The 13488-nt window shown below is 46.4% G+C and overlaps 1 protein-coding gene across 1 annotated transcript in view; it reads right to left on the minus strand.

The window, feature by feature from the left end:
* The window catches only part of FGF18 (fibroblast growth factor 18), a 49431-nt gene extending 35949 nt beyond the window's left edge, over positions 1 to 13482 (minus strand). Inside the window, exons 1-2 of the mRNA XM_010718873.3 lie at positions 13296 to 13482; positions 6405 to 6585 (exon numbers count right to left, since the gene is read on the minus strand). Of these exons, the coding sequence (XP_010717175.2) occupies positions 6405 to 6585; positions 13296 to 13424 (310 nt within the window). The 5' untranslated portion in view covers positions 13425 to 13482. The remainder of the gene's footprint in view (positions 1 to 6404; positions 6586 to 13295) is intronic.
* Positions 13483 to 13488: the final 6 nt, after the last annotated feature.

The following is a 13488-nucleotide window of genomic DNA, read 5'->3' on the forward strand; positions in this document are numbered from 1 at the left end:
AAAAAAAAAAGTCTCAGATGTACAGATGGTTTGTATAAGATGATTACAACATATTTCACGTGGCTGCTGAACCTTTCAGAGTCAACTGGAAGGTGATGGCAGCCGAGCCCCCTCACTGCACGGGGAAGCCTGGGAGGTCCGGCCCAGCGCCGTGCCGGGGCTGCACAAAGCCGCGCTGCTCCCCGCACCTGCGGCCAAGGCAGGGCCGCATCCAGCCCAGCACACCGCCCGGCTGCACGGGGAGACGTTCCGAGGGAAAAAACAGTAATAATAAAGCCTGCAAGATGTTGGGCAAGAGGGGGGAAAAAAACGAGACCTAACGCAGCAGCTGGACAGCGAAGGCTTCTCGGGCTCGGGCCAATCACCAGGATCCATCTGACTGTACAGCTGCCATGGTGAATGATCAGCGCTTACGCTGAGGTCAGCTCTGCCCTCGGGCTAAGTAAGTGAAAATAAATGGTTGAGAAGATAAAAGGTCTTTTAAAAAAATTATTTGTCTTGTTGTCATGTCAAAACTGTAATGGGAAGAGACGGGAGGCAGCAATACGTAGTTTAAATAGGAAACAGCCACGCTGATGTCTCGGCTGACCAAATTACAAGGCGAAGCGCGGTGCATTCAGGCTCGCTGGCTGATCTGCACTGGGCTGGGCAGGTCCTTTTGCACATACCTGGTTCCTGGGACGAGAAGCAGGTTTCTGAATGCAGAGCTTGTGGAAATACAGCTATATTTAACAAGCTGCAGCCACTACTTGGGCTACACCTGCCATCTTTCTCGCAGGTTAATTCCATGCCTTCCAGCCACAACGAGCTCAGTTTTCCTTCCTGACCTTCCCAAGGGGATCAAAATTGATTTTAATTATTCCAGGAAGGGAAAGGGTTAATCAGTTTTCCCAAGGCAGCTTGCTGTTAAGGTGCCAGAAACACTGAGGGGAAAGAATGACTTGCTAAGGATGGGACAATGGCGCTGGTATTTTGCATTTGTTTCCAGGCTTTGAGATAGAACAAATGGGAGTCATTAGTGAAATGAGTTTAGGGAGTTCTAAATTAGCTGTCAAGCTGCCAAACCTGAAGAAGTGCTATGTCAGCTCATTAATTCTGGAGAGCACAGGATTACCCAAACCTAGGAAGGAATCCTGCAAAATTTCGAGTCAATTAAAGGAGGCTATTTTGCTATAATAATATTTTCCGCACATATTACACCTCCTCGTGGAACAGAGCCCATTTCTACCACAAATGAAATCTCTGGCGGGATGGAGCGTGGCTTATGTCTAGACAGCTGTAATGTGCTCTCCATGGGCTTGTCCACTGGCATCTCTGGGAAGCTCCAGCTAGAGCAGCAGTGGGACAGCTGGCTGTATGCACACCACCAGGCACGGTGACCCTGGGATGGAGGCACCCACCTCCCCCAGCACTTGGCTTCTCCTGTATGTTTGTAGCTGCCAACTGGAACTTTCAGAGCTTAAGAGCCGACCAAAAAAGAACACGTGCATGGAGCATGTGTTAGCACCACCAACACCTGTGATACGTCCAGTTTCATCGTGCACGACACCTCTTGACTTTGCTTTCCTTCTTGGGCTGCCTGATCCCAGATTTTCTGACCCTGTAAGCAAACACATGCTTTGTCCGTCTCCAAAAACCTGTTTTGGGAGTGTTTGTTGAGTCCTGAGCTTAACGCCACCGAGATCAGAGGGAGTTCTCAAAGGCACCTTGCTGGACCTGGGCAGCCAAGAACACTGGGAGCCAACAGGATGCCAGGAAGGAGAGAGAGCACACCTACGTGCTGTGCCCCTTGTGTGGGACATCCTTGGAGAAAGCCTCCCACCTTATAAACTACAAGAGATTTCTTTAACTGGGATAGACCCAGCGCTGGCTAACTAATAACCCACCTGCATATACCACATCCTTGCCTCATGGTCAGCCAAGTACTTGCCGTAAATAAAAATTAACTCTCTGTGGAGTTAGTGGAGGGTGAGCTCAAACACCCCACAAATGTCCCTCACATCTGTCCGCATGTCTATCACTGTGCTTTGGCCCTCAGGACAACGGTAGGCACTTTAAAACAAAAATCACATGGCTGTGAAATACAAATGAGGCAAAAAATGCCTTCACCCAACCAAAAGAGCTCTCTCACCAACTGCACCGGATACAAAGATAGTGAACAAACAGGATAGAATGTCTTCTGCCTTTTGTGAAATGAAAATAAATGAAAGGATCTAAGGTTTCAGGTCACTGATCCCTCTCTTCCCTATCTGTACCATTTATCGGAGGTAGAATATAAAGGTTCCAGGTCCTTTTCTTTTTTGTCAGCACTTTAATGGTTGTTTTTCCTCCTTCCCCCTTTCATTTTCTGAATGAAAGGACCACTTAGGAACCTGTAAAGTAATAATAAGCTTATAGCAGGAATATTGTTTTTCTGAGCCAATGCAAACTCTTCCGAATAGGTCGAGGAGATTAAAGTAAAACTGCAATCTGTAAATAGATCAGTCTTTTAATTAGTTTATAGTCTGTTAAGAGATAATATTTTGCTCACATAGATCCTTCTGTTATCTAAAAGATCTCAGAGCACTTTAGGAACATCAATTAAGCCTTTAAAAAAAAAAAGACAACCCACAACCTTGGGAGATAGGTAAGTGTATTTAGATTAATTAGCGTAGCTGTGAGCAGCAGGCATTATTATTAGATTTAATTTAGTCCAATAATTGACTTATCTGTTAATGGATTCTAATGCATCTGAGAAGGGACCAAATCTATCTGATTAAAAGGTTTACATCGACTCAATTAATTCTATTAACTGACTTAATTTGCCATTTAATAATTCCACATATGGGGCCAGATCTTGGCCCTGAACAACACATTAGCCAAACGTCACATACCCAAATTATCAGGCCAAAAAAGGATGCATCACAGAGTTGCATTTTCCCTCATACGTGGGACACGGAGGCCCAGATAAAACATTTGAGGGGCCTTCCTCCCACTGGATTTCTCCTGGCCCTGCAGATCGCTCTGTCACTGCTTGGTCATTTAGCTGTACTTGTGATGGCTGCCTGGAAACGAGCAATTCACTGCCTGAGATTTGTCACTTCCCCTCTTTTCTGGGCATTCTCTTCAACCAAGAGGTGAGAAGTTTTACAGAAGTCAATAAAACCTTGCAATAAAACTAACCAACTCTCCATTCCTTCAAAGGCAGAATAACCCTCACATGCCAGCCATTTGGAAGCTGTATATGTGCAAAAAAATAAAAGGCCTCTCTTCAATTGGACACACTGCTCTTTAATCAGTTGTGAAAGTATGTGAGGAGGGGGGAAAGAGGTGCTAAAATGTTACTGCCTCCCCAGCCTTAAAACTGACTAGTGCTTATCATTCAAGATGCACATTATGGACCACAGCCATGGTCTCTCTCTCAACAAAGTCAGCCCTGCTTCCCACACCAAGTCTGAGCTGCCCTGCCCTTGCCTAATATTACTACCCTTTAATGGGACCGAGTTCTTGGAAGGACACAGTACCATTCTGAAAAGCCAAGAAAACAGCTTCTTGCTCCCTGCACACTACACCTCCTAACCTCTGATAAGCCTCCTGCTCCCAGCCCGGACACCCTGCAGCAGTGAGTCTTTGAGCTGGAAGCACACTCAGTAACACTCGCACCTCACAGCTTTCCAATTTGGCACCTCTTTGCATGGCCTGTACTTGTGCCTGAACGGATACAACTGTCCCCAATGACTGCAGAGCTGGAGCCCAGCAGAGGCGTTCTGAGATAGCCCTGCCCGTGTTTGAAATGCAGTTCAGGAAGGAGTAGGCAGGAGAACGCAGGGCTGGAGCCAGCTCACGTTCCACCTCCACAGGCACCTTTTCCCACATCTGTTGCCTTTTCTCAGATATTGGCTTCTGCTCGTCCTCTCAAAGCCTTCCCTGGGCTGACACTCAGCCTCTGTAATCCTTCCAACAGCGATTCGCATCACCTCCACCATGATCTCGCCTTTCCGTGGGGACTGGGTTAAGACAGGGGAAAAGCTGTGGGAGACTGTATCGTCTGCAGCCAAGAAAAGAAGTGGGAACCGGGCACTCCCAAATGCTAAGCTCTGACTCACTGTGCCAACTTAAAGGCAGGAAAAAGAGGAAAGAAGAGAAAAAGGGCAGTAGGAAAAACAGCCATCTGCTGCTTAAGAGGGAAAGGTGTCCTCCTTCAGAGGCAGATCTGACCAGCAGCACCGAGATTTGGATCAAAAGTTCACAACTGTTCAGATCCCCGGACCTGGTTTAAGCCTCTCTCTGGTCTTGATCAAAGGTTACTCCATAATAATGCCTCTGGGGGAGGGGTTCCCAGCACATAATGAATCCTGTGTCATTGCCTTTGTATCCAGTTTTGGCTGTAACACAGATGGTTCTCACTTCAGTAACTCTGACATCTCTCCCCCCTTCATTATCACAGCTAGGAGCTCTGCATGGTCACATCCTGGACCTCCATGCCCCACCTCACTGTCTACCCGATTATCATGCTCTAAGTGTTCCTGTGCCAGGCAAGATGATGAACAGATTTCCATAACCTTTCAGCATAGCTAGAAATGGGAAGGCTTTGCAGCTTGACACATCAAGGAGTTTTATTAGTAGGAGAGGGGGAGGGAGCAGGCAGGGGTGTTAGCAAATGGCCTCAACGGTCAGAGCATGTCGGGTTTTTAGAGGGATTCCAGCAACCAGGAGTGCATTTGGTGGCAAGCAGCGATGTGCACACCACAGAGCTCCTCAGACTGGAAATGTAAAGCTCTGTGATTGTGCAGCTTCTCCACTGGTCACGAGCACTCTCCTGCGCTAGGATTTGTTGTTCAGACATGATTGTATATGTATGAAGGGGACAAGATGGGCTTTGACACATAAATTAGCACTTGTCAGCTGCTCACGGGCACACTTCCCTGCTGCATCCCACTGTAAATGCTGCCTTCTTTCACGGAGAAGAAAACTGCATCACGTTACCTGACATTCACTGCAGGCAAGAGTGCTTCCTGGGACGCCAGCAGCTAACGTGCAGTGATTAGTTTACATATCAAACCTTAAGAGGATGAATGCAATGAAATGACACAATAATTAGCAGCCACGTGGCACTTTGCACTGCTGTTTCATCTGGAAATTTTGGAATGACAAAGGACAACGCTGATGAACCCACAGGGCAGGGCTTTTTCTGAGTGACAGGGTGAGTTGGCAGACAGCCTTGGGGGTTCATTTCACAACAGCCAGGTACCTCTGAGCTGACACCTCCAGTGGCACAACTCTACACATTTCTGCCACGGCAGATGATCTCTGGAGGTCCCTTCCAAGCCCTACAATTCTGTGCCCCTCTCGTTACAGAATCACAGAATTGCAGGGGTTGGAAGAGACCTCCAGAGATCATCAAATCCAACCCCCTGCCAAAGCAGGCAAAATGATGACCATGGACGGTACGTCAACTTGTCTGAAGGCCACTGATGGATGAAATAACAGTTCTCACATTTTGACCTGCCCTCCATCTGGGACGAATCGTACCCCACCTCCACCTCCACCATTGCTGCACATGAGGTGAACCTCATGTGAATTTGCATGCTGGCTGACACACCTGCACACGTCCACAGCAACACCTGTGGACTGTGTGTCCGTAAGGGAAAAAGGACCATTTCTCAAAACAGCCCTAAAACCCTTCCAGCAACCGTGAATCAGGCCTAAAAAAAGTCAAGCGAAAGTACCTCTGCCAAAGGCATCTCCCAGTGTACAAAGATGAGGAAATTTTTTTATAGTTCAGTCTCCAACCAGCACTTCTATCATGATGCTTGTATGCAGATTCAGATGGAAATTACTGAATGCACTGCCAGCTTGTGTAAGTTATTCGTGCTCCTGTAGGATCTACGTGCCTCAGGATTCAACTTAAGCACTCTTAAAGCTCTGAAGTCTGCTTAATTTCAGCTCAAACCAAACACTCTCCCCTAGAAAGATGAAAGGATGCTTCACTCAAGCACTGGGATTCTTCCACCCTCAAGCCCAGTTCACAACCACAGTTTCCAAGTCACTAAGCCAAGGGCCACAGTTCATAAGGAAAGAACATCTAAGTGACCAACACCGACATCACATAAATAACACGAGGAAAGCTGCACGCTCACCTGCTAGGCAGAGAAAGATTTTTGTCTTCAAGCATCATCATGCACTCAGAAACAGTGGCACACCAGTACCACGGGTTGGAGCTGCCCGCAGCTGGGAGCTGGGCTGACAGCCCACTCTAACGCAGCAAATTCCACGTTCTTAATCTGTTAAAGGTTTTTTTTTCCTCCCTGTGATCCTCTGCATTTTATTGCTCTTCTCATTTTTCTCCCAGGAGGTTCTCGGGCCAACACTGTGAATTAAAGCTTTTGAACTGAAGTCTGGGGGATCCCAGTAAATATTCTTACCATATTTATCTCCGTCTTCTCCTTTGGCGCTGATCCTCCTGCCCAGCACTTGGATGTGCTTCCCGCTTGTCCTGCTGTACAGCTGATAGAGCCGGAGCTGCTTCCTGCTCACGTCGTCTCTTGCTCGTGTTTGGTTCTCCACGTGTATCCGAAAATCTACATTCTCCTCGGCAACAAACATCTGAAAGTGGTGGGGAGGGAAAAAGAAAAGAGAACAGACTATGAAACAAAATAAGCATCTCAGATAGAAAGACTACACATCAACCTGCCAAGGGGCACACGGCACAAGATGACTGGGATTTGGCTGGCCTTCATTTGACAGCCGAGCCCACGGTATCAGGCACTCAAAATGTAATTCTACCCAGAGCTGGCTCTAGAGAGTAAACCAAACCTGAGTTTTTACAATCAAACTGTGTGTGGGGGGGGGGGTGGTTGAGTAAAAACTTCTGCTCAGTCCTGCTTTGATTTAATCCTGGTCAACCACGCTGGCCATAAATTAGGCTCGTTTTTGCATATTCATAGCCTCTACCAAGCTATGTGGACATGTACAGGAGAAAGGGGACTGGCACTTCAATTTCAGAGAATTTGTGCTTCACCTTCAACAACTGCGTGGATTAATGGCAGGGAAGAAGTCAAGGGAAAAACCTATTTATGCTGACGTTAGCAAACTGGATTCTAGCTACAGACAGGCATAAAATGTAGTAAGATAAAAGTGTCATGTATTTGTGGGCTCTCTTCAGCGCAAATTTGTTGCCTGCTTGGCTATAAGTGAAGCCTGGTCATTGCTGAATCTCTGTCCAGCCCAACCTGGGGAGGGATCATTTGGAGCAAGCAGTAAGAGCACAAGTGATGTGTCCAGCTGACAGGCCATTACCAGCAGGGTTCTGGGCGCTTCAGCCTCTGCCTCTGTTTTTTCTGGCCAGTGGATTAAATTAGCCTTAGTTAACTACAGCCTCAAAACATTACCAGAAACTTTCTCAGTCACATCTGCCTTTCTCTGGTATATTGTTTCCAATCTTAACTTACGGTTCCCAAGAAACACTGAAACAGGATTCCTGCTTTTGCTTTCAGACCCATCCTGGCTTGCCCAAGGTCAGAGGAGGAGGCAACCAAGATGCTCTTAAGACGGCCCTCCCAGCTGGGAGGCTCAGCAGCACACAGCCAAAAGCAATTCACGCTCAAACAGCACGAAAGACCAGAGAATGCTCCACAATCTGCCCCTGAGAGCTTCTGCACTGCCTCCATGCTGCCCATACAGATCTAACCAATGGATTATATTTTGGTGGCAGACTCCCATCACAGTACAGTCAATCACTCAGATACCAAAAGCAGCAAAAGATGATTGAGCAGCACAGCGGGTGATTTTTAATTTGACCGCAACAAATAATGGTCAAAGTGAATTTGTTGGTGAGCTCTAATGCTGCGTACCATTTGCATGTAAGAAATGAACTCCACCACAAAATACGAATCACGTGGGAATTTCATGAAGCCTAGTTTGGAACTGGCAAAGGAATGGCACTCACTCCTAGCAGAGTTACAGTTTCGGTTCCTAACACATTCCGGCTACAGCATGCTTGTCCTTCCTACCTGAAAGCAACCATGATCTGATATATTAGGGTGTGGATGAAGCTGGCAACGCAAATGAAAAGGGGTCAATAAATCCTCGTACAGGTCCATTCTGGGCTCAAACACATAAGAGCAAGAGGGGAGCAAGTGGCCAAAGCAGACAGAACAGTTTCACTTAATTCTCCTGCATCTGTCGTCTCATACCAGAGCGTACTTTGAAGCCAAGTAGTCAAATACTCCCTGCACATCGAAACCTCAAAAGAACTTTTTAGCTTTTCCAATTATCAAGTAGACACACAGATCGGCAGCAGGAGGAAAACTTCAGGCAGGCAGTGCTGCTTAGCACCAGAGCTTCACTAAGCAACCCAAACAAAAACATTATATTCAACACAGTGGCAGCAGCAATGAGGTTCACGGGGATGTTACAGGATCGCCTTCGCTGCCCTTATTAAATGCTAGGATTACAATATTTGGATCCCAAGTCCTAGGAAAGAAACCGGTTTAACTCTCTTATTTGACTGTCAGTAGGAGACCGCAGGAGCTGAACGCCCAGGCTGCACTACAGAAAATACTGTATCTAAACAGACATTCAGCAGGATGACATAAGCGATGGGCAAGAATCATACAATTAATATTTAGCAGTATTTCCCACCGTCAGAAAACAGCACAGCAAGAAGCAAGAGCACCAGAAGCACCTGCTGAGGATATGGCACGAGGTTAGCAGTGCACTCAGCTCCCATGGGCACCAAGCTCTGCTCGCTTTCCTCTCCAGTCACCAGAGCTATCTCTGAGCAAAGCGAGCTGCATTTGGCTTCTAGCATGAATAACATCCAATTCTTTCCTTCTGCCTCCACCTTTCTTTTCAAATAATATTGTTACAAAAGATGTTGACCAACTAAAAATAGAGATGTTCAAATAACGTTGACAGCCAGCCTTATACCCACGAAAGCAAGGTTATTTGCAGTTAGGATTCTGGCTCCATCATGTTAAGATTTAAAACAGATTTTAAATCAAGATGACGTCGCTACATTGCTTTCACCACATGCTAATGAATTTCACGTTTGTTTTTTTTTCTAGGAAAAAAACAAAACAGGTGGGATTTAAAGTGAAGGGAAGAGAAGGTTGTTTTGCTTTCCTGGAAATTTTGAAATAGAAAAAGCAACTTATTTTCCAAAACATTCTAATTATTTCTTTACACTGAAACACTCCTGAGGTGAACTAACATCCCCAGATTTTTCCTTTCCTGCGTCTGATCTTCCCTCCTGCACCTCACAGCCTTCGGCCCTATTCTCCCACACATTCAGGAGGATGGAGCCCTGCTGTCTGCTCAGATGCACAAAGCTCAGACCAACCACAAAGGCCCTGACAGTCTCAGCATCTAACACAACAAATAATTTTAGGGACGGATAGGTTTTAATTTGCTAAAGCAAACTTCTTAAGAGCTTCCTCACTGTGCTCACCTGGAGCTCAAGCACTTGCAGCACAGAGGCCCCAGCCTGCAAGCAAAGCGCACACATGGACTCTGCACCAGCTGTAGAGCCATCTCACACTGCACGCAGCTCCAAGCAGGCCGTGCATCTACCTGCAAGCATCTGCCAGTCTTCCTGCAAGGCAGAGCAGCCAATATCACCTTTCCTCCCATAGCAAGAAGGGCAAGCACCTCCACACCAAGATGAAGTCTCCCAAGTGCAGCACACCACCCGACTGAGGGCTGCCTGGGAAGCTCAACTCCACTCTCACCCACAGCCCCAGCAATGTGCCCAAGAACAGCATGGCCTGAAGCAGGGCCAGCCAGGATCACCTGGAGACACCAAACCCCTCCAGGGTCAACCCAAGCCTATGTCACCCCACCACCTCTCTAATAACAGACCTAGCTCTAAAACAGGAGAAGTCCTGAAAAAGGAAGGTGGAGCTGCAAGCTCTCTCCTTGTGGCTGTCCTGTCCCCTGGTCGAGATGCCCCAACACAGAGAAGCAGTGAAATCACCAGGATTTAGCTGTATGCTTAAAGATAAGCACATGCTTAATCACTTTGCTGAAACAGGATGCTCTGCTGGAGCATAGCCAAAGTGAATTAGCTGTGCCAGCCTGGGCTGCATCTGGCCCACAGCAAAGAGTATCAATATTCTAAAATAAAATTTCATGCAGTGTTGATTTCATGAGATAAAACCTATTTGATCACTGCTGAAATCCATTCTCACAGTATCCCTGCCCTACAGAGCATACTCCCTCAAGCAGCTAACTTTACTGAGATAAGAAAGCCCATTTATATATACCATAAGTGGGGCTCTCTTTCATAAAGCTCAAAAAAATTAGTAACATATGCCTCCTTCAGTAACTGATCGCCAACACTCACTCAAGGTCACCTAAAACCAAGTCCATTCACCTCAAAATATATTTCCATAACAATCACAACCACACCAAAACAAATACAGAAATGTCTTCAGGTCCGAGCTGTGCTGTAAAACTTCCGTTTTGGTTCCGTTCACCAAAGCAAAATTAAATCTTTCTCTTTTTTTAAACCATTTACTTATTATTATTGCACATAAGTTATACACAAAACGACTACCTTTTCTTCTGCCTTTCAATCTGATCACCCACACAGGCTGCCTTGTAACCACAGATCCTGCAAGGAGCACATGAGCCGGCTCCCTGGAAACTGCTGTTGCCTTTCTGCTTGCTTCAACGAAGCAAAGAGGAGGCCCTGGGCCAAGTACCTGCACATGCAGGGGGCACTTAGCAGCCTTATGGAAAAGCCAGCTTGTGATACCAGACCAAAACAGCTGCAACACCTTTCCTGCCTGCAGCAGCAACACCTACAGATCCAAAGCTCAGCACAATGAAGTCAATGGCCAATTGCATCTCCTAGCTCCAAACCAGGAAAGTGCCTTACAGAACACTCCTGGGACAGAAAAAGGATTTCCTACATTACTTTATCTCCTCCAACATTTTGTTGCTGTTTGGTGCTGGATTATGGTCTATTCTGCAAGCCTGTTCACTGTGGTATGGTATAGACACTGTGGTATGGACCACTGTCTATAAAGGACAACTTCAGCATCTCAGCACAGCAGATCCATTGAACACCATCTAAATCTTTGCCAATTGCTTATAGTCTGCAAAACCTAACAGAGAGCATCACATCCAGCTTCACTTTCATTCTTCCTTTATTTTCCTTTCCGAGCAGTTCCTTATACATGTATTATTTATCACTGTATCTCTCAGCAATATGCACAGCTACAGCAATATGCACAGCTACAGCAATATGCACAGCTACAGCAGTATAACTGAAATACAGCTGGCAATACAGAAGTTTAGGCAAGGGAATAAATAGCAGTTCTTTTGAAAACAACCATCACCTCGAGCAACCGATGCACCTGGCTGGACACAAGAAGCTGTCTCTTCTCTCTGCTTCCTGTTTTACATGCTCAGACATCCAAGGTAGGTCCATTTAGTCCCAATTCCTGCTCAGCCACAGAAAGGGGTGACATCTAATCTGTCTTCAGACAGTCCGGAATAGGAAATTCTGTAGGGTTTTTTTGTGCGATGACACACAGTGAGCACATTAAATAATGAGTGGATTTCGTGTTAAATGACTTCACAACGACCCACCAGCTTTGAGAATGGCTATAGTGTTAAATCCCAGATGGAGGGCCAGCAAAAAGATGATTTTGCTGACGCTGCCTAAGGTTTCAGCATGAAGTAATCCAAGAAATGGTCAAGAATCAGAAAAGCCCCTGACAGCAGCACCGTGATGTTAGTCCTACTACAAGCTCATGCCACAACCCTGCAAACACCGCCGCGCTGTTTTGAACTGCAAGCAATCAAAGCCCCGCCGAGGTCAATGCAATCCTTACCGTGCCAAGCCATGTTTACAGGATTTGGCTTGTCATCCAACCAAGCTCTGCACATGCCTCAATTTCTATTTTTAGTTTTCCGGTAAAAGGGAATGTTAATATGTTATTGTTCATGTCATAAAGCGTTACAGCGTCAGATGTCCAAGGCCCACAGCATGGCCAAATTAGCTGGGAGCTGGACTTGAGAATTTCCTGATTTGTTGCTTTCTGTAGAGCTCAGCCTCCAAGCCTCATCAGAGAGCAAACCATATGTCATGGAACGAGAAATACAAAATCCCTCTCACCAAGGGCCTTACTGATTTCAAAAGATAAACAAATCAAGCGACTCAAAGTCCTTTCAAAACCCAATCTGATAAGCAGGAAACACTTATTACCTTTCAGCCATCAAATCAACCTAATATTAATGATTGTCTCCGTGACCTTCTAAAGACTTGAAAGATAACTTAATAAGGTCAACAAGAGGATATCCAAGACAGATCTCTCTCAAGTCTGCAAAGGCAAGTAACAAACCGCTTCGCTTCCATGACTTTGGCAAAATTCCTCTGTGCCAATTACAACAAGATTTGCTAGCTCACCATGACAGTCATTCTTCGACATACAGAGAAACATAATGCGCTCCTTATTTGCTGCTTTTTCTCCTTCTTAACTGCAAAGTCAACCCACAGCCAGGATAGCGTTACAGTCACGTTATACAGCGCAGTTTGAAGCAAGGCACAAGTGGATGTGCGCTGCTCTGACGTACTCGCCTCTTTGTGCCTAGAAGCACATTTGGAAATTAATCTAACACAAAGCACTCCGTGTTCAGATGCACAGCAGGGACCCCCAGCAAAGGGAGAGGGCACTTCAGAGTGAATCCCTGCACGTCCATGGAGAGGCCATGGCATGGCACTGCTAGAATTGCACAAACGTTATGTAAACCTTTCATAATAGCACCACTTCAGAGCTGTGCTGCTTTGCTGGTTTACAAGGTGACTTCTTCCTGCTACTCACTGAAAAGGGTTTTCTCCTTTAGAAATAAATCTCCCCAAAGAGTCCTGTCACTGTCTGTCTCAGCAGATGCCCCTTTGGGTGATGGCTCTGCACCACGCAGGACAGGCAGCACGAAGGGCAACGTTCCGTGCCATGCGACTGCTCCTTCCAACCACAGACACGAGATGCACAAACTCCACAAAAGACTCCACCGATGGTGCTTACAAAGTATTCCCTTGAGATCCTTTGAGCTTTTGTTTTTTTGGGGTCTTTCTTTGATTGGTTGTCTTGGGGTTGGGGTTGTTTTGTTTTTTTTTAGGGTGAAAGCACGAATGTTCCATTTAAAACCCAGAAGCCCACACTCCACAAGAGCCCCATCGCTCCATCACCCATTTGCAAATCAAGTCAGAAACCACTTTTTGCCTCTGTTTCTTTAGAAAGCTGTTTCAGAATACACTTTCCTAACACTCTACAACTTCATTCTCCAGCATCTTGTGTACTTACGTCCAGCTTACGTCTATTTATCCTTGTACCAACAGCGTCCTTCAGCTTCAACAACACCTTTCCCCCTCGCGCTTCTCCTTGGGATGCATTCAGGCTGCTCCCTCTCTCCGCTCTCCTCCCAGCCTTCATCTCGCCATGCTGGGGAAGGAAGAAAGCCAAGTACGCCCATGTTCCTCACCCACCGCCCCGGCCC

The sequence above is a fragment of the Meleagris gallopavo genome, chromosome 15 (assembly GCF_000146605.3).
Source record: "Meleagris gallopavo isolate NT-WF06-2002-E0010 breed Aviagen turkey brand Nicholas breeding stock chromosome 15, Turkey_5.1, whole genome shotgun sequence".
Lineage (NCBI taxonomy): Eukaryota > Metazoa > Chordata > Aves > Galliformes > Phasianidae > Meleagris > Meleagris gallopavo.